The 27,733-nt window shown below is 54.2% G+C and overlaps 1 protein-coding gene across 2 annotated transcripts; it reads left to right on the top strand.

The window, feature by feature from the left end:
• The first annotated feature begins 3,047 nt into the window (after window positions 1–3,047).
• Window positions 3,048–24,267, top strand: BAG3 (BAG cochaperone 3). 2 transcript variants are annotated; one of them, XM_037496129.2, is made up of 4 exons: window positions 3,048–3,227; window positions 18,052–18,381; window positions 19,758–20,159; window positions 22,746–24,267. In XM_037496129.2, the coding sequence occupies exons 1-4, from the start codon at window positions 3,048–3,050 to the stop codon at window positions 23,547–23,549; spliced, it is 1,716 nt and encodes a 571-aa protein (XP_037352026.1). In that variant the 3' UTR covers window positions 23,550–24,267. The 2 variants fall into 2 exon arrangements, with proteins under 2 accessions (XP_037352026.1, XP_037352025.1); XM_037496128.2 differs by having other exon boundaries at window positions 22,743–24,267.
• Window positions 24,268–27,733: the final 3,466 nt, after the last annotated feature.

Raw genomic sequence — 27,733 nt, 5'->3', positions numbered from 1 at the left:
AAAAGAATTCAACAGAAAAGATTCATTTAAAAAGGAAGATATGGGTGACTTGGATCTGGCTGGGGGACTGAAGAAATAGAAGCATAGAGTCAAGGAGCATGGAATTGGTAGAGTTGGTGACAACTGGAAGGTAGAGAGTAAGGAGAATCCAGGATCATGATTAGGCTTCTGATCTGGGCAAAGAACTCCAGAGGGCCTAGTGTCTTAGTCAGTTCAGGTTGCTGTAAGAGAAAATCATAGACTGGGTGGCTTATAAACAAATTTATTTCTCACAGTTCTGGAGGTTTCAAAATAGAAGATCAAAGCACCAGAGGATTCGGCGTTTGGGGGGTCCCACTTCCTGGTTCCCATCTCCTCACTGTGTCCTCACATGGAAGAAGGGGGGAGGGAGCTCTCTAGGATCTTCTTTTATAAGGACACCAACCCCATTTATGAGGATTCCAACCTCCCTCCCATGACATGATCACCTCCCAACAGCCCCACCTCCAAATTGCACGATATTGGGTAATAGGTTTCAACATACAAATTCTGAGGGGACATAGCCATCAGCCCACAGCAGCTGGGGAACAGGCAGCCTAAGATCTGGAGGGGGGAAAAAGTCACTAAGGGCACACATGCTCCTTGTTTCTCAGCATGGGTCAAAGTGGCTTCTCCCAGCCAGCCCTCCGGGACATACCTTTCCATCTAAAACAAACCTGCATGAAGACCCCAGGGGAGTACAACCCTCAGGTGGGGCTATGTCAACCCCAGACTTGCTTCTCTCAAGCAAAAAAGCAAAGCCAGCCTGCAAAGCAAAAAATGTTCCCGGTTATAAACTGTAGTCGTAGCGGAAAACAAATTGAGCAAAGGAAGAAGATAGAAATAAAATCCACTTTGGACTACAACTTCAATAAACACCCATGTTTATTGAATATGGACTCTGGGGCCCATCCTTGGGCTCAGGGCTTTGGATGTAAGGAAGAAGAAGCTAGACACTGACCAGTGAACTTGAGGGCCCAGGTTTTTCAATAGTAGTATTTCTTTTTTTTTTTTAACTATTTATTTTTTATTTTTTTAAGAGGCATGTATTTTTATTTATTTATGATTTTTATTTGTTTGTTTTGTTTATACAAGCACTGGGTACAGTCAGAAGCGCGGGAGGGTGAGAGAATTCACCAGAGCCAGAGCGGGGAGCAGAGCAGGCAGAAGGACCGAAGTACACTGCTGAGGGGAGCAGCGGGTGGCAGGAGAGGTCTGTGCGCCATGTGGGACCCTCGCCCGGCCGCCGGGGATGGAACCGGCGCTGCAGAGGCTGCGGGCAGCTTCGCAACCCAGCGCTCAACCTCTGCGCCACCGGGGAGGCCCAATAGCAGTATTTCTTATGCTAAGTTAGTGCACTTGCTTATGTGTGTGTTTGGCGACCTGATCAGTCCAGAGACTTGAATAACCTCTGATTTTTTGGACTTCAGAGCTGACAAGCAGATCTATGCAAGTTAGAATCTGCACTGGACATGATGCAAAGGTCTCTTTAGCATTTGCTCAAAAAGTAATTTGAGGGCAGGAAGAGAGGAGAGGTGTTGTCTTTGACAGTTTTCAAGTATTTTATTTTATTTTTCAAAGATTTATTTATTTATGCATACAAGAGCTGGGGTACAGGCCAGAGATGAGGGGGGTGAGAGGATTCACCAGAGACAGAGCTGGGAGCAGAACAGGCAGATTGAAATACACACACTGCTGAGGGGAGCAGTGGGCGAGACAGGAGAGGTCTGCTGCGCCATGTGGGTTGCTCCCTGGTCGGCTGGGGATTGAACTCGTGCTGCAGAAGCTGCGGGTCTGCTTCATAGTGCGGTGCTTAACCTTTTGCGCCACCAGGGAGGCCCAGTTTTCAAGTATTTTAATCCAAGTTGAAAACTGGGCCCAATATTAGTACAAGGCAACTTCTCAAAGACGTTTCTGGTAAGGGGAACCACTCCGCACGCTCAGAGATCTAAAATGGACCCTCCCAGACGATCTCTTTTCTCAGAGGAATCGTGGGGCTTGGTTGAGTTTACAAGTGCCACCACCATGGAATCAACCCAAAAAATGAGCGTCAATGATTCGGTTCAGTCGCCACTTGCCAAGTGGAAGTTAACAATTAAGATGGCAAGAATCAGCCTCTATCACACACACACACACACAGACCAAAGCCCCCAAAATGATTTTTCTTTAAAATTGTTCATTGCAATGAAAGTTTCTGCAGCTGAGCTAGGAGGCTCCCGAGGATAAGCCCGGGGCGCACGCAGTCTTTCTGGGGTTGCTAAAGGACAGCAGGTGAGTTCCAGAGCTGCTCCCCAAGGCCCTTAATCCCGGAGTGATTAAAACGAAACTGAGGGCCGTCCTCGTCCCGAGCCATTCATTACATGGGGTGCCAAGGGGGGGGTGTGCGGCGGTGGGCGAGTCTCCTTCCTCCGAAACCAAAGGCTTTAATGCCTAACGATGACTTTTATTTTTACACGCAGGAGCGGCGGCGGCCCGGCGCGGACTCCCAGGCCCGGGAACACCCACAAGCTGGAAGAAGTGGGGGCGCGGCTGAGCCCGAAGCCGGCCTAGGGCGCACGGAGGACGCCCCGGGGCTCGCCGGCCCCGCAGGCCCCTCGCCGGGCGCGCCCCTCCCCGGGGCGCCGGGCACCCGCCGACGCCCCCCTCCCCGCGGGCGCAGGGGGGCGCGGGGTGCGGGGGAGGGGCGGCCCCAGGCCCCGCCCCGCCCCGCCCCGCCCCGATTATAGCCCATGACTCAGGGCGGAGCTCCGCATCCAACCCGAGCCGCCGCCAACTCTGGATGGGACCAGAAGTTTCTAGCCGGCCAGTTGCTGCCTCCCTTTGTCGCCTCCGTCCCCCTTGGCAGCGGGGAGGCTATTTCCAGACACTTCCACCCCTTTCGGGCCACGTCACCCCCTCCCTCAATTCATAAGGGCGCCCGGCGCCGGCCTCGGGACACGTCGCGGCGCGCACGGCCCGCACCCGCCCCGCCGGAGGAGCCCGCGCCCGCCCCGGCCCGCACCGCCCAGCCCGGCCCGGCCCGGCCCAGCATGAGCGCAGCCACCCACTCCCCGGTGGTGCCGATGGCGTCCGGCAGCGGCGACCGCGACCCGCTGCCCCCCGGCTGGGAGATCAAGATCGACCCGCAGACCGGCTGGCCCTTCTTCGTGGACCACAACAGCCGCACCACCACGTGGAACGACCCGCGCGTGCCCCCCGAGGGCCCCAAGGTGAGCCGGGCTCGACGGCCAGGGCGCGGGCCGGGGCGCGGGGCCCCGAGGTCGGCGAGGGCCCCGGGGCGCCCGGACACCCCGGGCGCCGGCTCCCCGGGCGCCCCGCCGCGTGCCTCGAGCCGGGTCGCCCGGAGCCGGGTCGCCCAGCGCACCCTTGGGGGCCCGGGCTCGGGAGGGAGGGAGGGAGGTGGGGGGGGGTGCCCGTCCCGGGGCCAAACGCAGCCCCGGAGCTGCGATCCGCGCGGCCCGGTTCGCAGGGCCGAGGCCCAGGGCGGGCGCCGGCCGGGCGCGCACAGAGCGGCCTGGGCAGCCCCCGAGGCCGGCGAGGCCTCTGCGCCGCCGCCGCTGGGCCGAGGTCCGGCGCCCTCCGGGCTGGGCTCGCGCCGGGGCAGAGGCCGGGGCCCGGCTGGCGCGGGGGGCGCGGGGCTCGCCCCGGTGAGCTCCTGCCCCGGGCGAGGGTCTCTCCTCTCGGACAGTGACTCAGGAAACCCGAGCAAAGGCTTCCCTCCCCCCGCCCGGATTTCAAATTAAAACCGTGTTGTTTTGAAACTTTTCAATAAGAATAAACCCTGGTATGACTTGTTCAACCAAGACGTTCTTCTCCCGGGCAGTCTCCAGGCTGAGGATGTGCGCCTTCCTCTAGGGCCCGGGCGCCCCGCGTTGCCTCACCCTGGCCAGGGCGAGAATGATGTGGTAATGGCATACGTTCCCTTCTTTGTTAGGGCATTAAAATACCTCGGATTTGTTTCTAATACCCAAGTAACTGAGTCGTAGTCCTTTTGTGAGCGCAGCAGATGTGTGCCTGATATACTCCTGAACCCTTAGGAGCACGCTCGTTTGGAAAGATAAATATGGAATCATCCTCTTAATTTAAAAAAAAAAAAGTGTCCTCGTACTACTCTTGCAACTTGCTATAAATTTTATTTTCCAAAAGGAAAAGCTTGGCAAAAAAGACCAAGTTAGAGAAAGGGTAATATGCTATCCAGGCCAAATAAAAGTAAAACCCATAAAGAGCTGATACATTATTTTGAAGATTCAGAAATTCACAGAATGAAAGACACTTTGTACAAAGAAAGACCTGAATCATCACCTTCATTTCTGTGCACTTTTTTTTCCTTAAAAATATAGAAACTTTGGTGCCCAACGGTGAGATGTACGTTCGGCAACTTAACATTTCTTCAAAACTGTGTGATTGATGTGAAAATGAGCATGATGTGAATTATCTGAGATGGGCACACACACACGTATGTGCTTTTCTACACATCTGTTCCGGCAGTAATTGGGTGAAACTAATTTTCATCCCAAAACGGCCCGGTTCCTACGGCCTGCATGAATGTGGATTGTTAGCGTGCTTAAAAAAAATTATCTGCTGTCACCCTTTGTGGTGAGTGAAGCTCAAGTATGAACATATCCACCTGAGTGCAGGGTAAGACCCGGGTTGTCAGCTCTTTGTTTTCAATGTGAAACTCACCCAGCAAGTTGAGATCTTCCTGCACCCGTCCTGTGAATGGGCTTGGCCCTGCTTATGGTTTCGTAAACCTTTTCATGGGAAAAAACAGGTTGAGTTACTGCTATAATTGCTCTCAGTAAATAGAAATTCTGAGCTACCCAATCAGAAGTCTGATGCTGGAAAAATTGATTTGAAGATTTAACAGAAGTTTGAAAGGCCCTTCGAGATCTTCTAGATCAGCCTCTGTATTTTCCTGGTAAAGAAAGCTCAAGAGTGTTTCCAAAGGTCACTCAGCTGATACTGAAGCCCAGATTGAACTGCAGCCGAAAGGCCCGTTAAGAGGCAGTGCATGGCTCAGTAGAAGGGAGAGGGGCTTGGATTTTTATGAAACGGAGAAGTATGCAGACTGGCATACTGGGTTATTTTTGTGTCCTCCCAGCATTGGGTGGCTGACCTCTGTGCTGGGACTGCTTGGATGGCGGTCACTGGATGTCATCAGCTGAAGAAATGAGTTCTCTTTACCAAATTAACTACTCGAAGCTGGTTGGCCTGGCACCAGAACTTAAGAGGACTGACGTGCAGCTCATTGCTCTCTGGGCTGGCTTCAGTGCTTTGATAGCCACAGAACATCAGGGTGACTAATTCACTTTCGCTTCTTTAAATTCTATCTGCTCCAGACTTAAGACAACAGAAAATCCCTCAGTACTATTTTATGTTAGAAATCCTTTTCTTAATCCATAATGAAAAAAGACCCTGGTGTAAAACAAAGGGCGATTTGGGGAGAGCTGAGCTACGAGGATCCTCAGAGCATCCTCACCTTAGAGAGGAGGTGCCCTCAGTCATTGCAAAGCTATTTGTTGAGCATAGAAAACAGCAGAAGCCCCTTCGAGGGTGGGGTGGGGGTTGCAGGAAGACAGCTTTTGGGTGTTACAGTCTGACCATGTTACTAAAGGAAAAGGACTTTTGCGGAAAGAAGAAAAACAGCAGAACTTTGTGTTTTGTTTTATAGTCTGGCACTCACAGGCGATCCTCCCAGAGCCCCTGAAGTGTTGGAGTGACCCTCTCCATTTCTGGGTGAGGGGGTGGGGGTGGGGCGAGTGAAAGCAAGTGTCTGGCCCCTGGTTGCAAAGGGGGGGCTGGCAGAGGCAGAACATTGGACTTTATCCAGCTCTGCTCTGAGCAGTGGAGCCTCCCCCTCTGCAGTCTCCCTGTGGTCCAATTCTTTGCGCACTTGGGTTTCCCGTTAATCTCCTGGCAAGTTCATACCAGTCTTGGCCCCTTCCCTGGCAGGGAGGCTGGTGTTCTCCTTGGAGTCGGGAGATGCACAGTGCCCAGGCAGCCGCTCCCCCTGCTCTCCTTACGGGATAAACAGGTCAGGTAGGAGCAGGGCACTGGCCGCTCCCTCACCAACCTCCCTGGGACTAGGAGACCCTCCTTGTAGGAGGAGATTGAGTCCTAAGCCTGGCAGGCTCCAACAAAGACTTTCAGGGGCACAGATTGCTGGTCGAATCACCCCCACGCCACCACCCCCACAGCCCCCCATGTTGAATCTGTTTGCTCAGAGTGGGACGCAGAAATCTGTAAGTCAAAAAATCTTCCCTGATGATTCTGCTTCTACCAGACTGATATCTGGGAGCCACTGATGGACGGTGATCCCATTTGGTTGTGGGGGAGCTGTGACTCCGTGTTTGCTATACGTGGGCCCTGGAACCCCTCAAGTAGCACCTGCCTAGCACCTGACCCTCCATTTTCCGTCTTGGTGAAACTGGCTTCTGGGGTGTGAATGAAGCGGGTGGGCATGGGAAGGGATGGAGACTGGCAGGATGGGTGTGGGGAAGCGGTAAGAGCCTCCTGTTCTCCAGGAAGAAGTGAGCCGGAGTGTTTCCTCCCTGGCTGCCCTGCCCCCCCTGCACAAGCTCACCATAGACGTTTGACAGATTACACTCCGGCCTGTGAGAGAGAGAGGCAGGACCAGCCTTTCAGAGGAAATTGAAAATGCTTTGAGTTATGATTGAAGGAGAGAAACCCATTTATTCTGCTTCAGGTTCAGCAGAGCCTCCTGAATTTTCCTCAAGATGAGCTCATTCTGCTCGTGGGGGATCGATTGCAAGCTCTTGTGCCTCTTAGCGGAGCCAGAGCACAGTCAGGAAGTGAGCGAGTGGCCATGCTTTCCTCTGTATTTCGAGCCAGTTGGAGTCAGCGCAGCAAATTCCTTCGAGACTGATGAACAGTGATTTGCTGGGGAGGATAAAGCGGGTGGCCAAGTGCCGCAGGAGTCCAGCTCACCCAGGACCTTTCTTTTCCCCTTTCAAGAAGGCTGTGCTAGGCTTGGCACACGCTGATTTGTCCCCTGTTTTGTAGCGTGGATTCGTCCTTTATGGGGGCAGCGTGGTACACGGGATGGTGGTGGTGGTTGATGTTAGCCAGGACCCAGGAAGGCTTAGCTGTCTGATGCTCTTAGGGGGCCGGGGGAGCTGGTGGTGAGTCAGAGAGCTTCACAGCACCCATGAGGCTTGATTAGTGCTGTCCTTGTTTCTGGAATGACACACGGTTGACTTCCATAAACCACTCTACATGTTCAGTGCTTCCTATTGACATTTAAAAATACCCGATGTTGATCATCAAAAATAGGAAGCCAAGCATCATCCAAACCTACTCTTATCCTTCAGACTTTCGCTGTTTTCATGTTGCTCCTGAATATTAAAGGCACTTTTACATAGGAAAACTGGGAGCATTACACAAGGGCTTTGCTTGTCAGGAACCCCGAGACCCTGCATCCTGATGAAGACCAGAGAACCTTCTGTCACCTGACTGTGGTGTCCTCAGCCCTTCCTGGCTCCCCAGTGCTAGCGAATCTGACCTGCACCCCCCTATTCTCTCCCAGCTCACCCAGGTCTCAGACTCACAGCTGGACTTTTGAAGCTAAACTCCAGATCCCCTCCTTCTGCGGACGTGGGAAGTGCCTCACCGCCCTCTCTTCATGTTGCACCTGACGTGATGAAGTCTGTAGGTTTTCCCATGGAGAGTTCTTTGGGGGCCATGGCAGCTTTTCAGGAAGCCAGGCAGCTGGCAAAGCTTCTTTAGGAAGAAACAAACCTAATATCTTTTTGTCTGTCAACATATTTATATACATGTGCCAGACACTGGAAGGTTCCTGTACAAACTTCTCTCTTCAAACCCTCCAAACAGCTCTCTGAGCTAGAAACTACTAGGTGTGTCCAATGTGTGAGAAAACAGATTTGGAGAGGGGACATGGGTGTCCTGAGACCTGTCGGCTGGGACAGAACAGAAGGTCCTTGGGGGGCTGGGAGGACCTGAGGGAGAGACAGACTTGTCCCTGGGGGTCCAGCTGCTTCTCCAAAGTCCTTCCTACCCAGTGCTTGCCAGGCACAGCCCCAGGGATAAACAGCCTTGAGTTCACCTCTGTACGGGCCGGTCAGAAATGCTGGCTTCTTGCCTGAACCCAGGAGATGGGCCAAGTCCTCGCTCCTCATTCATCCCTGAGTCCTGCTGCCGGCCACCACCTCCCTGTCAAACGCCACGCAGAGCGCGGTGCTGTTGCTTTGATGCTCTTTTCCACAGCGTTTCCCACATTGTCTGGTTGGGAGCAGGCTGTCCCTGCTCTGCACTCCACGAGGCTCCAACTGGAGTCTTCCTTCCTGAAGGTGCCATTTGGCTGCCTTGCCTTGGGGTCACGTCCCTGTGGGCTGAGCCTTTGACTGTCTCATCTTTCACCCTTGCAGTGCCTGGCAGGGCCTCGGGCCCAGTAAGAATCCAGTGATTTGGTGTGGAGAAGAGTAAAATGTGGGCCAGGGCTCTGGTGAGGGCAGGCTGGTTAAAGGGCGTGTAGACCCCCTGTGTGTGGCTGGTGTCCCTCTGCGGGGTCCCCACGCTGCAGTGTGGCCCCCGACTGCACACACCTCCAGAGGCCTGCTTCTTTTTTTCTTGAATTTCTGAATGGCCTTTTCTCCACCGAGGATGTGGGTGTTGATTCTGTCGGTTCATCCTGCTGGATTTAGAGAAGCTCTTTTGTGTCCCCAGCAGTGACACAGCATCTTGGAGCGGGCCTGCTGCGCACTGGGAGCTGCTGGCGGCAGACACGCTAATCCACAGCTGCTCAGCGAGCTGCCTGGGGCGCTGGGAACCAAGTCTCCCGTCATTTTTTTCCCCATGTGGCTGGCAGTCGGCTCAGACTGCTTCTTACTCACTGTCAATTCAGAAAAGCCCAGAATTGCTGATTGCTCGCTGCTGACATCAAGTGCCTGGAAATGGCTCGGCTGCCCCGGTGCCCCCAGCACAGCGCCAAGTCCCCAGTAAGAGGAGATGAGCCTCCTTCAGGAAATGCCTTGCCATTCTGTTGGGGAGCAAACATTTCCACTTTCAAAATCACTTCCTTAGTATTCATTAAAGTAGAGCTGAGGGTGGGCTTTTTATTTTTTCAGTTATTTTGGTGGGCTTAGGACAGCGAATGAGTGAACAGTTTAAATGCTGGAACTGCAGGGCAGGTCAGCACGGGGGTGCAGAGGACAAGGCTGCCCTCGCTCTTTGACTCCTGCAGGTAGTCCTACCCCAGGGCACGCTGGAGCAGAGACCCGCTCTCCAGCTCTCCTGCAGGTGGATCTGGGTCTTCTCCCCCCAGAAGCCCCAAGCTGGGCGCGTGCAGAGGCCCGGGGCTGTGGTGACTCAGAACTGGCTGCTGCCCTTACTCTCCCTGCCAGCCTTGGCCAGGCAATGACTCAGCAGGGAGCAATGGCTCCCTGACACGGAGCACGCTCGAACTGAATGTTCCAGGTTTGCGCCTCAGCCCAGCTTGACCGGGCAAAATGAAGTGCTTCTCTTCCTTCAGCCTTTTACCCCAGGAAGATGGCTTGAGGACATTACCACAGACACTTGTCACACAGTGCACAGGTGGCAGGAATAGTGAGAGGTAACAGATCCTTGGAGTCTGGTGATCTCAGATAAACAGCCCGCCCTCGTGCGCCTCAGTCTCCCCTTTTGTAAAATGGGCATAGCAAGTACCTGTCCAGCAGGGCTGTGGGAACTCTTGTTCCCACCTGCTTTTATGACACAGGAAGAGTCCTTCTGGGATCCCTGCAGGGGCTGCCGCCTCTTTATTTGGGACCCGAAACTCTGGGGGCCACCTTGAGTTCCAGAGAATTCTAATAGTTAACTGAGAGCAACTACAGTGGTCACTTTGGACTTTTAGGCATCAGGGGGCCCAGGGCTGTGGGGGCGCAGGGCTGTGGGGGCCCAGGGCTGTGGGAAATGTTGAGTCAGGGTGTGATCACACGCATGAGCACGCTATCCATGGAAACGCCTGTGCCTCCACCCACAAGTAGGACTGACAGGTAGACACTTGGCTTTCCCCACAGAAGGGCCCTTCTTGGTCATGGGTGTGTCTGCAAGCAGATAGGCCTGAAGTCTTGTTTCTCAGAAGCAAGGCCTCCTCTCCTGCCTGCCTTGTGCCACTTCCCACTGCCTTGATCTTTGACCCCCACTGCCGGGGGCCTGTAGGCATCGGGCAGGAACTCAAGCCAGGAGGTCGATGAAAGCTCTTGGGCCTTCTGCAGCCTCCACCAGACATGCAGCCCACAGCCCCATCAGCCCGTAGACTTCCCCACCCCCAACCTGCCCTCCCCTGAAAACAGGCCTGGGGTGTTGCTCCTGCACTGTTTACCCTCCGCTCTGACTACTTGGGAGGCGTCTCCACTGGTGCCCCTGTGAGGACCTGGGACTGTGCTGGCAGGAACAGACAGCTAAGTCAGGGCCAGCTGTTGCTACTGCTGCTTTGGACCCAGTTCTGAGTGCTTTGGACCCAGTTCTGAGTGCAGGTGGAAGGAGAGGGAGGGGTCTTCTCATTGCCATACCCCCCCTGCCCGTGTGGTGGTTGGGGCAGGGATGTTTTGAAAAGCTGCCCCCCCCCCCCAGGACTCCCCCTCGAGGTCCCCACACTGGTCCGAGAAGGTCTGCTCTTGCTCAGGCTGCAGGTAGTGGATGGAGATTTCTTTCTTGGGGGGAAATTGTGCTTTGTAGAGAATGCATGTCTGACAAAGCGCTGCAACCCTGATACCAGGAAAGACCCCCGTGGCTGGTGTCTAGCGGGCAGAGGCTGGGGACAGACCAGTGCTCCCCTGGAGCACGAGGCAAGTCCTTGAGAAACCATGAATTGTACCCTGAGGAGGTCTCCGTCTCAGTTCAGACAGTTTGCTTCCTGCTTTGCAAATTGTAGGTACTTTTCCACTGTGATTTCCATCCATTGATTAAAGCAGGTGCTGCTACTTTTTTCTGAAGTGGAGGGAAGTAGGTAGTTGGTAATTCCCCAGGTTCTCGGCCTGGTTTTGCAGTAACTTCCCTTGTGACCGTGGCCACATCTGCCCCATGGGTCCCTGAGGGGGCTGCAGGGGTGGGTGGGACACTGGGGAGGCTGTGTTCTGACCAAGCCTCCAGCTCTCCTGCCGGCAGGGGAGCAGCGCCCAGAGACTCGCTGGTGGTAGGATGCTGGGGAGGCACCAGCAGATGCTGCTCCCGGGGGATACTCCTACCCCTGCTAGACTTGGCTTTCCTCACCAGCTCCCAGGGGCATGTGTGCCAGGAGCAGTCTCTGCAGATTGGGCTTTGATGCTCAGCCCTGAGTTTGCCCGGAGTGCAGGCAGGATTGGGGCCTGTGGACGAGAGGAGTGTAGAGGACCTGGAGTTGGTTCTGACTGTGTTTAATTCCAGGTTATGAAATTTCAGCTACAGTTCTCAGAGAAAATGGCATCTTAGCTAAGTTGTGCTCTTAAGGTTCTCAGATAAAGGGGTTTCTAACTCTACCAGGTGAGAGTTCTGACTGAGCATGATGAGACCATCAAGGAGCCAGCCTTTGTAAACCACAGGCCACGTCAACTGCTGCTCAAGAAAAACCAGGTCCATCATAACTATTTGTGGAATGAGGGAGGGTGATTATATAGGAGCATGGACTGTTCTTGTGGAGAAAGAGTTTTCTGGTGACTTCCTCCTGCCTTATTTCACTTAGATCTTGCAAAGATCCCTTGGAGGTATGGGATTTTTTTTTTTAAAGATTTATTTATTTATGCATACAAGAACTGGGGTGTAAGCCAGAGGTGCGGGGGGTGAGAGGATTCACCAGAGAGAGTAGGGAGGCAGGAGGGTCTACTGAAATACACTGCTGAGGGGAGCAGCGGTGAGGCAGGAGAGGTCTGCTGCGCGGTGCTGCTGGCGATAGCTTGATAGCGCTGTCTTTCACCCCTTTGTCACCAGGGAGGTCCGGGTATGGGATTTGTACAGCTGGGGAAACTGAGTCTTACTAGCCAGGAGCCCTAGATGGCAGCTCAAAGGCCAGTGCTCGTGCTGGGCTGGCCTTTTGTTGGACACAGAAGCAATGTTGAGTTTCCTCTTCCAAAAACAAGCTCCCCCCGCAGAGGCACATTGGGCCTTGCATCTCATTAATCCGGGGATAGAGTATCAGGTGAGTGTCCAGTCACCTGGGACGGGATTGCTTAGAGTTTGTGGTTGGCACAGACTGGTCTGACCAGAAGTGTTGTAAGTGGACTTTGGTGGATGTGGACCCCGCCTGTTATTCACAATCGGCCTGTGTCTGCTCCGTGCCCCGCACAGCGCCGGCGCGGTGGTTCCGACCCCTTATCACACTCCAGTGGAAACGGAAGCAATTCCAAGTTTGGCTGTGGGAATGCGAATGGCCATTTTATATATCAAATTGGAACCATACTTGAGTCACATCTACGGCCACCGGACCAAGTGGAAAGTTGGGGTAGGAGGTTGAAGCTGAACTTGGGATTTGCACTATAGAAGGAAGTTTTCCTTTTGTTTGCAGCCTGAAAAAGGTGTCCCAAACCAGTTAATTTTGAGCCAAGTCCTAGATACATGGGGAGTTCCAGGATTCCTCATCTTTTTTTCTTTGTTTTAGATATAATCAGTAAAAGTCAACACTGAACCAGTGCGTGGCTGTTGTGGCCTAAAAACCCAGATAATCGGCTCCGTGTCCCACTTAAGCCTCCAGGGCTTCGGGTGGCCCTCGGTGGCTATTGTTGCCAGTTGCTCTCGAATCAGACCACTGCGAAGGCTGCTGTTGGAGGTGCTGAGCCCACTTGGTTAAGAGTGCTGTGCCATGGGGCTGTGGGCTGGGGAGTCCTGAGGGGCATTTCTAGGGTCTAGAGGCCACACAGTGTACAGGGCATGGATGTGGATGGGTTGAGGCAACCCCAGTGCGGAGGTTGGCACCCTGCGGGTGCTGGAGGACTCTTGTTCCCACCTGCTTTTATGACACAGGAAGAGTCCTTCTGGGATCTCTGCAGGGGCTGCCACCTCTTCATTTGGGCCCTGAAACTCTGGGAGCCACCTTGAGTTCCAGAGGGTTCTGATAGTTAACCGAGAGCAGCTAGCGTGGTCACTTTTGACTTTTAGGCATCAACTTTTCCTGGGTTTTGAGTTTTAGGTAGATGGAAATCAGAGGTCACTGCAAAGGGGAGAGCCAGGAGGACCCTGACGCGGTCAGTTCCCGGGTGCGGTGCAGTCTTGCTGGGTCTCACCACATACCTGCTGAAGTGGACTTCCTGGGGCTGGCTGGTGGTGCACTCTGCCTTCCCTGCACGCCTGGCCCCTGGAGCTGGAGGACCACTGCTTCCCAGAACATTTCTTCTCCCCCGTCCCGCACACCATCCCTTCCCCCTGCCATTTTGCCGCTATGGAAACAGGCCCAGAAATGTGAGGCCCCACATGTTTAGGGACAGACCCCGGAGTATAGGACAGTCTCCTTTCACCTGCCTCTCCCTGCCTGCCCACGCTGCTGGGGTGAAGTTCAGCCTTAAGCTCAAGGGTCACCCAGGCCCAGACCTGACCGCAGGCTTCTCTGGTAATAATATCTGGTACTTCAGAAGGCAGGTTTCAGCTTCTGGAGTAAATTTTCCTGGTTTTTATCCCATGGAGTGGTTTAGTGCCCTGGGGCACTGAGACACACCTGGGGGGGATTTTAATCCTTGCACAAGGAATGGAGAATCAACTAATCCATTTTACAAATAAGTGCAGTGAGGTCAGCAGTGCAGGCCCGAGGCGCCTCTTATTTGCTGATGGATCTGATGAGCTTGTGCGCCCGCCTGGCTTCTCTACCCAGGGAGAAGGGTGACAAGCTGAGCTGGGGGACAGGAGCCTAGAACGCCATCAGCACCCTTGGGAAGCTGCAGGCAGGCAGTGAGGAGGCACCAGGCCTTGCTTGGTCCCTGTGACCACTCAATAGCAACTCCCCAGAATCCCGCCTCCAGTGGAGTCAGAGGGGGACAGGTAGAGTCCACCGGAAGGTGCTGTTGTGGCCAGGAGGTTCTTCCTGAACCTGTGCTTGAACTTAGACACCTCATGGGACTGAAAAGGCCTGATCTCGGAGGACATAAACACTGTACCGTTATTTCTTTTATTTTTTTTCATTTGAAATTTACCTTTAGAAAACTAGTCTGTAATAGGAACACCATAGAAGAGGCCAAGGACAAGTTGAATCTTTCGGGCAGTGCCTTTTAACACTGGGCTTTGCCATGGGCAGGACTAATGAGAGTCAAATCATGAAGGTATGAGGCTGGTATTCCCTGGGTGACCTTCTGGGGAGAAGGGGGGTGTTTCACTTGTGATTTGATGAGTCGGGTAGAAATGTTTGCTTTTCTAGCCTGTAAGGTTGATGTGGGTTTTTTTTTTTTTTAACTTACTGTCTAATGCAGTGTTGTTTTTTTTTAAAGATTTATTTATGCATATAAGAACTGGGGTACAGGCCAGAGGTGCAGGGTGGGGGGGCCGGTGAGAGGATTCACCAGAGACAGAGTGGGGAGCAGAACAGGCGGATGTACTGGAACACACTGCTGAGGGGAGCAGCGGGGAGACAGGAGAGGTCTGCTGCGCCATGTGGGTCAGCTCCCTGGCTGGGGAACTTACTGGTGCTACAGAGGCTGCGAACAGCTTCCTAGTGGTGTGCTTATTAACCCCTTGTGCCACCAGGGAGGCCCACAGGGATTTGTTTAGAAAAAACAAATCCCCACCAAGGTGGAAGCTGGGGAGCCTGCCTTCTCATGGAAACTTCTGAAAAGATGTGGGTTTTTATTACATGAGGCTTAACTCACAGAAAGTTGAGGGCTGGAGGAACAGCAGCCTCGGGACCATCGTTCTCACACACGCACACGCCTTCTAGTCTGTGCCGCTGGGCACACCCTTTCTTGGTCAACCCCAGGCTGCTCGGCCCTCACGCCTGCGGCAGCACGCAGGCTTCCCTCATGCAGGCAGCCCCTCCATTCCTTGTCTTCATGCTAGGACTCTCTTCCTGCCCAGGCCCTCAGCCCTGCTTTGCCCACACTTGTTTCTCTGCCCTGACTTCTTCACCTCATTTCCTGGCGTGTCCTTTCTGCCCTCCTGTCCTGCTGCGGCATCTGGAGTCAGCAGCTCTCAGGGCAGCGAATGGGGCCTCCCTTGCTGCTCCACCCTCTGGGCCTCCAGCCTTATCTTTCCCTGTGGCGTCTGCCCCACCCCCTCTCACTGCCCCTGACCCCACCTTCCCTGCAGTGAGCGGAGGTTTCCCCTGCTGATCCTAAGCCATTTAAGACCCAGGTCCTAAACTGACTTCTGGAGGTTGTCTCCCGGGAAGTGCAGAGCGAATCCTCTTCCTCCTTCCCCTTGTCTCCTTCCCTTTTCTTCTCTTTTAATGGAGGTGCAAACTCCAGTGAGCTGCATCACTGCCCAGCTGTTGGTGGGCTATCCTGGGAGGAGCCAGGCCTCAGCCAGGCCCCTAGGACGTCTAGGCTGAATCGTGGGGCCGGCGACCCTCGCCTGTTAAACCTGGATAATGTGGGTGGAATGTGGTAGGGGATCGGCAGTGTGGGGGCTCCCAGGAGGTATGTAGTTCCATAGATTTGTTCAGGGAGACCTGCCTGTTTGCCACCCCCTCAGCAGGGTCTTTGAAGACCCTCCCAGTCTCCACCCCTTCCTTCGGGGGCCACCTCCATCTGACTCCTGTCACCATCAGTTAGTCCTTTAGTCTTGATTCCGTTGACATCTGGGGGGGTCTAAGTAGCAGACTGTGTGCCTGTTGGGGGAGGGGAATCGGGTGCTGTGTGCCTCCTGCCAGCCTCCTGGGGTGGCTCCCAGTGACCCCACAGCAGTCCTGCCCGGTGGGTGTTGCCTTGGGAAGGGAACTGAGGCTCACCATGGTTGAGAGAATTACCCCAGATCAGAATAAACCTGGATCCTGTCTAGGGGAGCCTGTGCATTCCCCCATCTGCAGGGCTTCCTGCTTTCCGGGTAGGTTTGCCTCCTATTTGCTTTATGCTTCCTTAAACTGCCTCAGAGGCCCTGGCTAGGAGGGATCATGCCTTGCTGGTTGGGTGCCCCAGGTGCTTATGTTATAAAGCAACCCCGATATTAAACGGGTTCCTGGCTGTGTGTCCTCACCCGCGCGCTTTAAAGGGACTTATGAATACTCTACTACAGACACACACAAAAGGGTTAATAAAAGGTTTATTTACAAGAGAAAAAGAAATAAGGAAAATGTACAACTCAGGGAGAAAATAGGGAAATAAAGTCTTTAATGCGTCCTACCCGATCCGAAGACCTGGAAACCCAAAGTCACTCTCAGAGATGGCCGGACGCTGCGAGCTGGTGGAGAGCCCAAAATGGGTGCCCCCAAAGCCCACGTGTCTGCCTTTATACTCACTTGGCTGCTTAACCCCACCCTCAGGTCCCAGCCACCTTCCCTTTGGTGGTGATGGGATTTGGAGTTCCCAGTGTCTTTGGCTTTGACCTGGGGTGGGGGTGGAGTCCACAAAGCCTATATGGAAATAGCTTTGGGACATCCTTTTCCCCCTAACACTTGGTAGCAGGACACTCAGCAGGAGGTAGTCAGTGGAGGCTGGCTCACGGCTCAGCTCCTGGGGTGCCTGGGTGGAGAGGAACAGTGCCCTGAGGTGACCAGCAGAGAAGGGTCCCAGGACTTGTCCAGGCCCCTCTTGGGGCTGGAAGGAAGGGTGCCAGCGTGTGGTTGGAAGGACCTGCCTGGTTTCTGCAGCACCCCGAGCTGCCAGTCCTTTTGATGCCTGTTTCACGGCAGCATTTCAGATCTGACTGTGAAGCCTGGACCCTCCCCCTGCTCTTAGGTGCCCCGGGAGTTAAGCAGGCAAAAATAATGCCGCGGCCTGAGCACGTGGCAGTCTAATCTGAGAGTGCTGGTCTGCTGGTGTCCACAAGGACACGGTGTCACCCTGGCCTTTCCCGGGGGTGGAGGCCCTCGGGCAGGGTCTCAGCAGGAGGGAAGCTGCCTGTGGTTCTGAAAGGGCTAAATTCTGGGCTCAGCCTCTTGGTGCACACGCCTGCACACAAACACAGAAGTGAACTCCAGAGCTCCAAACACGAATCAGCCCTCGGCATTCCCTGCTGGTGGCCAGGGCTGCGGCCGTGGCGGTGCACACTGCCTGCTCCTAGATCTCAGCTTCCGGCGTTTGTGTGCGGAGAGCTGCCTCCTTAACTGAGCTCTCCATAATAGTTCCCCTAACTGGATATGGGCCAATGGCACAAACCCATAGCCCCCTGCTCTGTAAAAGGACTCACTAGTCCTCAGGACATAAGCCCCGGAGCCGCGGGGGTCCCGACACGGCTTGCCAGCCTCTCCTGGGGAGCAGTGACATCGCCCGGTGAGCGCCGGCCTTGTTGTCTGAAACGAGAGCTCTTTCTGCGGTGCAGCTGGAACTTGGCCTTCCCAGGGGTCCCAAAATAGCCAGGCCGCTGCAGGGAGTACTGCGTGAGAGCTGGAGAGGGACCCCGGCCTGCCCAGCAGGCTTGGCTGCGTTTTAAGAGCCACATAATTAATCCCGGTTTTGTTCTCCTCCTGTGCTGTTTCTGCTTCCCTGCGTGTGTCTCTCCCTTTCTTGCTGCTTGTTCTGAAATTACTCCCGAGGAGGCAGCCCCTGCTGACTGCCCCTTCTCTGCAGAACTTTCCGAACTGTGGCCTGGGTTCTGGTCCAGCACGGCACAGTCTCCTTAGGCAGTGTGAGGGCCTCCTGGAAGCCGGGGAGCTGACTGTCCCTGGTGTGAGGAATTGCATCTTCCTCTGACCGGGGAGACAGTGGTGGGCTGTGAGCTCCTGCACAGACCGCTGCTGTTAGCGCCCAGGGGCCTGTCTCACCAGTTCAGGAAATTGGGGCTTCTCTTGTGCTCAGCAAGTACCTTGGCCCCTTTCTTGATGCTCCTAATTCTTAAAATGCTGGCCAAACTGAAACCTCTGAAGGGAGGGGGTGTCTGGCAGACGCAGGTGCCTGGAGCAGCCGCGCTCCCTGTGCTCAGCCATCCTGCCTGGATTCTAACCTGCCTGTGTTTTCCTTTCGGCTCTAGGAAACGCCATCCTCTACAAATGGCCCTTCTCGGGAAGGCCCCAGGCTGCTGTCCACTAGAGAAGGCCAGGCGGTGTACCCCCAGCTCCGACCAGGCTACATCCCCATTCCTGTGCTCCACGAGGGCGCCGAGGGCCGACATCCTTTCCACGCCTCTCCCCTGGCTGGGACGCAGCGATTCCGAACCGAGGCGGCCACCGCGGCTCCTCAGAGGTCCCAGTCCCCTCTGCGGGGTGTGGCGGAAGCCACCCAGCCAGATAAACAGTGTGGTCAGGCCACGGCAGCAGCTGCAGCTGCAGCAGCCCAGCCCCCAGCCTCCCACGGACCTGAGGTAAGGCGAGGTCCTGCCCATGCCGGTGGGGTGCCACCAGGAAGCCGTGCCACGTCCTCGGCTGTTCCCAGACCCTGATGCCAGTGCCCAGGTTCAGGCACCTGAGAAACACAGGGCATCTGGGCCTGGCCTGCTGCATCGAGGTCACTCAGCAAGGACGGCTGACCTTGTCCCTGCATGGTGCCCCGGCCTGTCACAGGAGTGTTTTTCAGGTGGGCTGCAGGGATCCCGTGGCTTATTTTGTTGTTACGGAATTGGGTGCAAATGCATAAAAAGCAAGTGGTGCGGCTGGAACTAGAGGCCTGGCCTTCCGGCTCCCGGTCAGTGTCCGCCGTCCCACCGGGCTTTCTGTGTCAGAAGCACGCAGGTGGTGGGAGAACTGCTCGGAGCTGTGTTGATATGAAAATGAGACAGCCTCCCTGCCCTCCCAGGTAGGCCTCCACAGTAAGGAGGCAGGACAGCAGCTGCTTCCTGAGAAGGCGGTGAGCCTCACGCTAACTAAGCTGGTGTCTGAGGCCTAGTTCTCAAGCTGCTTCTTAGCTGAGGGTGAGGCTGGTGCCCCCGAGGGATTCCAAACAGTAGCCCTTTTGGTTTTCCCGTCTGCGGGCCGTGCCCCGTGTCCTCTGGCACTGCTTTTGAGCACCAGTTATCATGCCACTCTGCACCCAGTTGGGATCGTCTGCCCCTATCTGTTTGGCTCCACTGCCAACCTGGGGGTAAAAACTCAGCAACATTGTGGGGTCACTGGAGGCTCTTCGCCTTTGTTGGAGAAGCAGTACCTATGCGGGTGATGTTCTCATTGCAAAAATCAAAAGTGACGCATTAATGAGAGAAATCTTAACAATCTTGAGCTAACAGGACCCTGGGAAGCCAGCTGGGGAAACACCCTTCCCTCCTGATTTCCCTGGTGAACAGAAGGTGATGTGGCAGAGAAAGGGGCCTGGCCTGTCTGGGCCACACACAGGGACCCACCCAGCTCCCAGTGCCCAGCCAATGAGCTGGGACAGGACTGAGGAAAGAGGAAGGGAAGTCAGCAGCAGTCCCACCAGTGGATGGAGTCCCTTCTGTGCGTGGCCCTTGAGCCACGCCTCCAGGGGCTGTCACTGCATCTTCAGGCTGGCCTGGGCACGGGGACAGAGGGGCAGCTCTTCTGTGTTGTACCTGAGACTCTGAAAGCTGTTGAGCTATTAAGAATTGGAACCCAGGCCTCTTGGACGCCAGAGCTCCCAGGCTTCACCCCACATTTTGAAAATGGAAAGGTTGACAGGAGGCCCACTGAGAGGTGTGTCCCTGAGCTGCACACAGGATCGAGGTCATAGTGCCAAGGCTCGGGGTCATTCATGGGGCCGGCCTCCTCCACCCTTTGTGTCTTGCAGCGATCCCAGTCTCCAGCCGCCTCCGACTGCTCATCCTCGTCCTCCTCGGCCAGCCTGCCCTCCTCCGGCAGGAGCAGCCTGGGCAGTCACCAGCTCCCCCGGGGCTACATCCCCATCCCTGTGATCCACGAGCAGAACGTCACCCGGCCGGCTGCCCAGCCCTCCTTTCACCAAGCCCAGAAGACCCACTACCCGGCCCAGCAGGGTGACTACCAGACCCACCAGCCCGTGTACCACAAGATCCAGGGGGACGACTGGGACCCCCGGCCCCTGCGGGCCGCGTCGCCGTTCCGCCCGCCCGCCCGGGGCACATCCAGCCGAGAGGGCTCTCCGGCCAGAAGCACCACGCCCGTGCCCCCGCCGTCGCCCCTCCGCGTGCACACCGTGGTGGACAGGCCTCAGGTATGGGAGTTGGGGTCCTGCCTGGCCACGGCAGCGACTCTAGGGGGGCGGAGAGCTCTATGCAGGTACCCTGGGACCCCGCCAGCCCTAACTAGTTCACACACGTGAAATTGGGAGAACGGGGGAGCCCAGAAATGGCTGGTCAGCAGCAGAGCTGCAGGACAAGGATACAGACGCTCAGCAGGCCCTCTCTGCAGCTTTTGCTCATAGTTTGTTGCAACTTCCTTACACTTCCAGCCACCCTGGTGGGAAACTGTGGGTAGAACTTAGTTAGCATCACACACCTGGGGTGCAGGTTCCTTAGTGCCCCCCATGCCCTTTCAAGGCTCACATACTCTTCCACACAGCTCAGCCTCGACCCCAGCCTTTCTTCTGCTTGTGTCCTTCCTCACTGTTACCCCCATTGCACTGTGCACCCCCGTGCTGCCCATTCCTCGCGCTGTGCCTTTGCTCATGCTCAATCCACCCCCAGAAATGCCTTCACAACCCAAGCTCCCCCATCCTCAAAGGCACCAGCCTGTCACCTCCTCCATGAAGCCTGCTCCTCTTCCTCCCCCGGCGCCTCTTATGAATCTCCTCAGTTCAGCACTTGATGCTCTGCCCCCTTATCAGGTGTGTGTCTTATCTCTTCAGCTCAGCTCCCAGCTTGGCACCCGGGCCCTGGCTCACACCTCCCTCCTCCTCCACAGGGAGGACCGGTAGCTTGCTGAGTAGCTGCCGGAGGTGGTGAAGGTTGCAGGCCTGGTCTGCTCCTTTCTTTGGAGACTTTGGGGTCATCCTGGAGGGGGAGGGGTCTTCTGATTTCAGCAACTTGTAGCTTCCTTAGTGACAGAGCAGGCAGCAGCCTTGAGCCGCCTCTGGCTGGCACAGTTTTTGGAAGGAAGACCTCCTGTAAACAAGTGTGGGTGTCTTTTCACTGTAACTGGTGATCCTGTCCAGCACCCTGTAACAAAGCACCACTTTTTTTGAGCTTTTTTTATTTGTAAATAATTTCAACCTTACAGACATTACAAGTCTTGTACAGAGACACCAGTGTGCCCTTTTCACTCTTGTTACCATGTTGCTGCATGTGCTTTGTCATTTCTTCACTCTCTAAATGGTTTATATAACTGAGATAGAGTTGTAGATATCATGCCCTCTTATCCCCTAGTTACTTCAGCAAATATATTCCCAAGAAACAGGCATTCTCATTCCTAATCCTGATTAGATACAGGAAATCTACATCCTCCCAGTGCTGTTACCTGGCACAGAGACCACTTCCAAGTTTGTACAGCGTCTCCCCCCTCCCTGAGGTCCCGTCCAGGCGCGTGAGCACGACGCTGAGAGGTCGTGTCTTTCATCTCCTTCAGTCTGGAACAGTTCCTCGGCCTGCCTTTGCTTTCATGACCTTGACATTTTTGAAGAATACAGCTGGAGGGCTTCCCCTCTGAAGTGTGTCTCAAGTCACTTCTTACTCAACCTTTGCTGTGAGATCCAAGGAGGGGGCTTGTGGCCCTCGCGTGAGTGCTTAAGGGCCAAAGTTGAGGACATCTGAGTTGGCAAAAGACATCTGATGAGATGGGGGTTGCTGGGTTCAACTAGCTAAGTGACCCCCAGGCCCTCACCCCAGCTCAGGCGTCCTGAGTGCCTACTTGCAGAGCAGTGCATGTCTCTCCCATGTATTTCCCATGAGCACTGAACAATATTTACTCCTATTTTCACCTCCTTATCTTTGTTTGACCTCCCTTTTATAGCTTGTTCAAAGAGCCCTTTTTGGAGACTTGCAAGGATTTGACCTTAGCAAACATAGTGGAATTTTATAATTGGAATTGAGAGGACTTTAAAAAATAATGTTGTCCCTCTCTTACTTCCCAATTGATGGAATTGGAGTGTATGTGATTTCTAAAGCTCATGGTACTCTCAGAAGAGCCCAGATGTTTCTGTTCTGGCTGTGCTCATTTCAGAATATATCGCTGTGGCTTATTGTCACATTAAAGAGTGTCTCAGCCCGGGCTAGTGTTAGCTCTGGCACACTGTGCCCATGAAAAAAGCTTCTAGGGTTAACTATTTTGGGCAACTCACTTATTCTCAAAAAATGCATCAGTCTGGGGAGAAACCATTAGGCTGTCATGGGTTTTAAAAAAAAATTGTAACTGTTCTGAAGCAGGAGATGGGAAGGTCACACCCTGAGCAGGACTGTGCCACAGTGGACAGGAAGAGGGCACCCCACACCCCCACCCAAGGACCCGAGTCACAGGACTTGGCCTGGAGCTAAACCAGCCCAGCAGCCCACGTGAGCTTTAGGCATTTTTGAAAATCAGATTGGTCTTTTCACTGCCAAAGGAACACCTCTACAGTGAGAGGTAACAGGCCCATAGTCTCAGGTGGTAAATGGAGGCATGACAAATGGCCTGGCCTCATACATGATTAATACCTTATTTTTGCTCTGTAACAGCTGTTGGTTGACTTTGAAAATCTCCTTTATACTGTTAAACTTTTAAAAAGCCAATCCCCAGTTCTTTCTAATCGGTACTAGCTACAAGCAACAGCCTGTGACTCTCAGCCAGTTATTAAAAATATCTCTGTGTCCTTGCCTCTCCTCAGCAGCCCATGACCCATCGAGGATCTTCGCCTATTCCCCAACCTGAAAACAAACCAGAAAGCAAGCCAGGCCCAGCTGGACCTGAACTCCTTCCTGGACACATCCCGATTCAGGTGATCCGCAAGGAGGTGGATTCTCAGCCTGTTTCCCAGAAGCCCCCACCTCCCGCTGAGAAAGTAGAAGTGAAGGTTCCCTCTGCCCCAGCTCCTTGTCCTCCCAGCCCCGCTGCTCCTGCTGCCTCTTCTTCTCCCAAGAACGTGGCTGCAGAAGAGAAAGCAGCCCCCAGCCCTGCCCCTGCTGAAGCCACACCCCCCAAACCAGGAGAAGCTGAGGCACCCCCAAAACACCCAGGTGTGCTGAAAGTAGAAGCCATCCTGGAGAAGGTGCAGGGGCTGGAGCAGGCCGTAGACAACTTTGAAGGCAAGAAGACAGACAAAAAGTATCTGATGATAGAAGAGTATTTGACCAAAGAGCTGCTGGCCTTGGATTCCGTAGACCCTGAAGGACGAGCTGACGTCCGTCAGGCCCGGAGAGATGGCGTCAGGAAGGTTCAGACCATCTTGGAAAAACTGGAACAGAAAGCAATAGATGTCCCAGGTCAAGTGCAGGTTTACGAACTCCAGCCCAGCAACCTTGAGACCGATCAGCCGTTGCAGGAAATCATAGAGATGGCAGCAGACAAGAATAAGAAAAGTGCTGGAAATAGAGAAGACCCCAAAACTGAACCCCAGCCGCCAGAAACCAAAGAAGGGGCAACGCCAAACCCCAGCAGCACGACAGACTCAGCTGGAAACCCACCAGCACCCTAGTCTCACCGCGTTCGGCTCCGACCTAGAGACTGGGAACTGACTGTGTGCTGTAGGGAATTTTAAGTTGCATGCATTTCAGAGACTTTAAATCAGTTGGTTTTTATTATTCATAGCTGCTTGATCCGTAGTAACCTGGGTGGAGGTAAAACACACTAATAAAAGGGCTAAGAGGAAAATGACGCTTTTCTTCTGTATTCTTACCCTGTACCATAAAGAAGTTGCTTGTTTCAAAAGTTTAACCCCATTGCTATTGTTTGGGGGCCCTCTCTGTGCCGGGCTACCACGTATAGGCCATGGTTGTGAGCTCTGGACTGAAGGAGTTTGGGGGGACAGGTGGGGAGTCTTATTTCCCATCACAAAAGTAAAAAACCCGTTTTACAGAAATGTTGCCATTTAAATGGGATGATTTTCTTCATCTCATAGCTGAAATACCTGATTGTAGCTAGGATAAAATGTGCAAGGAGCATAGGGATATCTGTATGTGGAGTGACTTTAACTGCTACATTTTAAAAAAAGAAAATAAAATAATGTAATGCCAAATGTTGTGGTTTCTAAAACTTTGAAAAGAACAATAGCACCTAGCGTGTCTCTTCCTGGCTCAGGTGAATGGAATGGCAGGGGTGTTTACAAGCCTGGCCTGGACTTGGTAACCTTTTTCCCTGCCCAGCTCCTGAGAGACCAACTCACGGTCACTTGCCAGTCTCAGATTGCAACTAGAACCCAGGGGGTCTCGGCTGTGGACCCAGAGATGAGTGCGCACCTCTTCAGACAGGCCCAGCCCCGGGCCCTTGGACAGCTGCTCTGCCCACCTGGCCTCAGTTGCCTGCCGGCCTCACCTCCCTCCGGGCTGAGCTGCTTCAGGCTAGCACAGGGAAGCCCGCTGCTAGTATTGCCCAGGCTGGGGCCCAGGTCCCCAGAGAAGGGGAATGTGCCTGTGAGTCTTGGGGTCCTCTCTCTGACACTTCTGAGAGCCCCCACACCGGTCCAGGACTGGGTGTCTCCCCAGGTTGGATTCCTAGAAGCCTCGGGTGAGGGATCAGATGTGCCCGGAAGCCACCAGGTGGAAGGATCCTTCCTTCTGCGTCAATGTTTTTTTAAAAGCTTGGGAAGGACCATAGCTCCCTAATGGGCTGGATTTTGTTTTTCTAACTGCTCACCCAGTGAACCTGAAAATAAAAAGGAAGAGAAAGATAGGCCTGACACCGTGGAACTCCCAGGGAGCCTGCTGACTTCAGAGCCCCCAGGCTGAATTCCCCATGACTGTATCGAGTTTAATATTGGTGCCTGACGAGGCTACACAAAAATACACACTGGTGTGCTTGCTGAGGAAGCTTGAAGTCATTCCCATGGGAAGCCGCCAGCATCATTCCTGGGTGAACTCATTTGGGGAGTACGAGCCGACGGCCAAAGACACGAGTGATCCTACAAACTCAGAGGTGTACATGGGGAAAAGCCTATTTTTTTTGTAAAGGAACAAAGAGGAAGCACGTGATCATTTCTTTCTGTGACTCGGGCGTCTCTTTCCAATTGATCTCAACACGAAGCCTCCTTGGGTTGTTATGGAATTAGACTAATATTACTTTTAATGCTTATCGCCATCATCAACTACCTTTAACGTAGTTAGAGTATTTTCAATCCTCCAAACTAGGTGGTGCCTGGATATCAGGGTGGGAGCTGTCAGACCCGTGTGGGTGGTCCCTGGGCCTCACAGGGGGTGCTGGCTGGGTCTAGAACTGCCACGGCTCTTCCTAACGAAAGTGACATGGCCCATGAGGGATTCAGGAGTCATATCCACTGAGCATCTGCCAAGAGTTGGCTTCTTTAATCATCCCCACGCCCTAATTCAAGAGAACATCGTTGTCCAGAACACAGGCTTCAGTCAGAACTGGATTCAAACCACAGCTTCACGTATCAGCTTAGGGACAAGCGAATCACCTCGCTTGTCCTCTCCTGGTTTCCTCAGCTGTAAAATGGAGCAGGGGAGGTGGAGTTCAGACTCGAGGGGCGCACCTGGCCCATGGTCAGCACTAGCTGCTGTTGACATCCTCACAAGGTGAGTGAGGAAACACGAGTGACACACCCAGAGTCGCAAGCAGGGGCGGGAATTGAATCCAAGGCCCAGGACCCCGAAGGCCATGTTAGGCCCACCACCGTGGCAAGTGGGGTGGCCATGAAGGAAGGATGATACACCCCACAAGTATGAGAGTAACCTTAGGCCTCTTCCTCAGCACATTTTAAAAAATGTGTCATAATGCTAGGGATTGGGCCTCCCTGGTGGCGCAGCGGTTGAGCGCTGGGTCGCGAAGCTGCCTGCAGCCTCTGCATCACCTGTTCGGTCCCCAGCTGCTTCCCAGACACTGGAGGAGGGTCCCCCATGGCCCGCAGACCTCTCCTGCCGCCCGCTGTTCCCCTCAGCAGTGTACTTCGTCACTCTGCCTGCTCTGCTCCCCGCTCTGGCTCTGGTGAATTCTCTCACCCTCCCGCGCTTCTGACTGTACCCAGTGCTTGTACAAATAAATAAAAATAAAAAAAATAAATCTTTAAAAAAAAAATGCTAGGGGATTATCCCTCTTTCTCAGGTGAAGCAGGTGACTTGGAACTAGCAAATCATGGCGTCCATACTGGGAGCCATTTGCAGCCTGAAGGCTGGTGCCCAGATGCCTGGGTTTGCGTTCCACAGCCTTCCACAGCACCCCTGCGTTCCCCTCTCAGCTCAGCACCCCCTCCATTTGATGTCAGCTCTGCCTCTCCGCTCTCTTTCCCAGATTTTGCCCACCTGAGCCCACCTTCTCGTGACTCTTCCCCTGTGGACAGGCCGGCCCTCCTCAAACTTTCCTGGGCCTTTGGTGTGTTGTGTTCTAGCTGTTTTAACATCATTTCTAAAGCAGAACCATAGATCCCTGAAGGGCAGGTCCATTCTGACACCCCTTAATTCTGTATGTGTCCACACTGTGGCACGTAGGCACCCAGGAGAACCATAAAGCCCGAACTCCAAGCCCATAAATAACAGAGTTGATGGGAGCTTAGGGCTGGCTCTGCCACTGGCCTCTTCTCATCCCCAGCGGTGTGAATTTGGATAAACTGTTTGCCCTCCGGACTTTTTTCTCCCCGTCTATGACAGGTGACCAGGGACTGGGCCTCTGGTGTCGGCGAGCCCATGCCTCCCATGGCTGTTTCTCCCCGTGATGGCTGCAGCTCCCTTGTGAGCGTGGCTGGTGTGCCCGCTGTTCTGTAACATTATACAGATGCGGTCACATGCCAGGGGACCGGATCCAGGCTTGCAGTTATTTTGGGCCGTGCAGGAGCCTGTGGGAAAATGCTGGAACATGTCTGAGTCACTCAGGCAAATACCTTTCTTTCCATGTTCCAGCGTGCTTTGAACTTTCAGGCTGCACACACGCACACACAACTCGAGCCGGCGCACACTCCTCTGCATTTCCGCTGCCCTGCCCGAGCAGCGCTCCCTGTTTGTCAGCTGTGCCAGTACTCCCTCACAGCTCTGCGAAGTTTGATTGCAGAGGGGTGAGGAACAAGGCAGGGTTGAGTCCTTGGAGGCACTAAGCCTGGATACAGTTACGGTGCCCTCCATGGTGGTGCTTACAATAGCAAGCTCCCAAAACGTGGAAAGGTGATGGGAATTTCCCATGCTTTATCTGTCATTTTAATGTTTACATTTTTGCATGGCAATTGGGTCTTATTAGAGTGTGACTAAGGAGGGGCAGCTCTGAGGCTCTTGTGAGTTCAGGGCCCACCATTTGTCAAGGGTCCATGGGGTGTATTTGACCCCATGGCCATCTGGGACAAGCAGTTTTTCAGCCACCACATCTTCAAATTCATTGTATTAAATTTGGTAAAGACCCCTCCTTGGAAATAATGGATTTTCTGGCAGCCTGAGAACTCGAGCTCTTAAGGCCCCATGGTCCACCTCCACCACCTGCTCCTTGTTCTGCAGCTCGGTGCAGAGGGACAGGACCACGTGGCCAATGTGGCCCTGGCCACTGTGTGTGTGCTGGTGTGTGCCGCTGCTTCCCAGGCACTCAAACTGCGTGTTGTCCAGCACCGCCCATGAGAAGCCAGTACAGGCCAAGGAGTTCTGCTTCAGCCCCGTGGGGACATGTTGTGCAGGGCAAGGAGGGTCCAGGAGGCCAGGAGAGAGCCGGAGGGCCAGCAATGCTGCCATCTAC

This window comes from Talpa occidentalis, unplaced genomic scaffold, assembly GCF_014898055.3.
Source record: "Talpa occidentalis isolate TD23 unplaced genomic scaffold, MPIMG_talOcc4v2.1 talOcc4.8, whole genome shotgun sequence".
Taxonomy (NCBI): Eukaryota; Metazoa; Chordata; class Mammalia; order Eulipotyphla; family Talpidae; genus Talpa; species Talpa occidentalis.
Note: the sequence above shows the minus strand (reverse complement) of the source record. Positions and strands in the feature narration are given on the sequence as shown.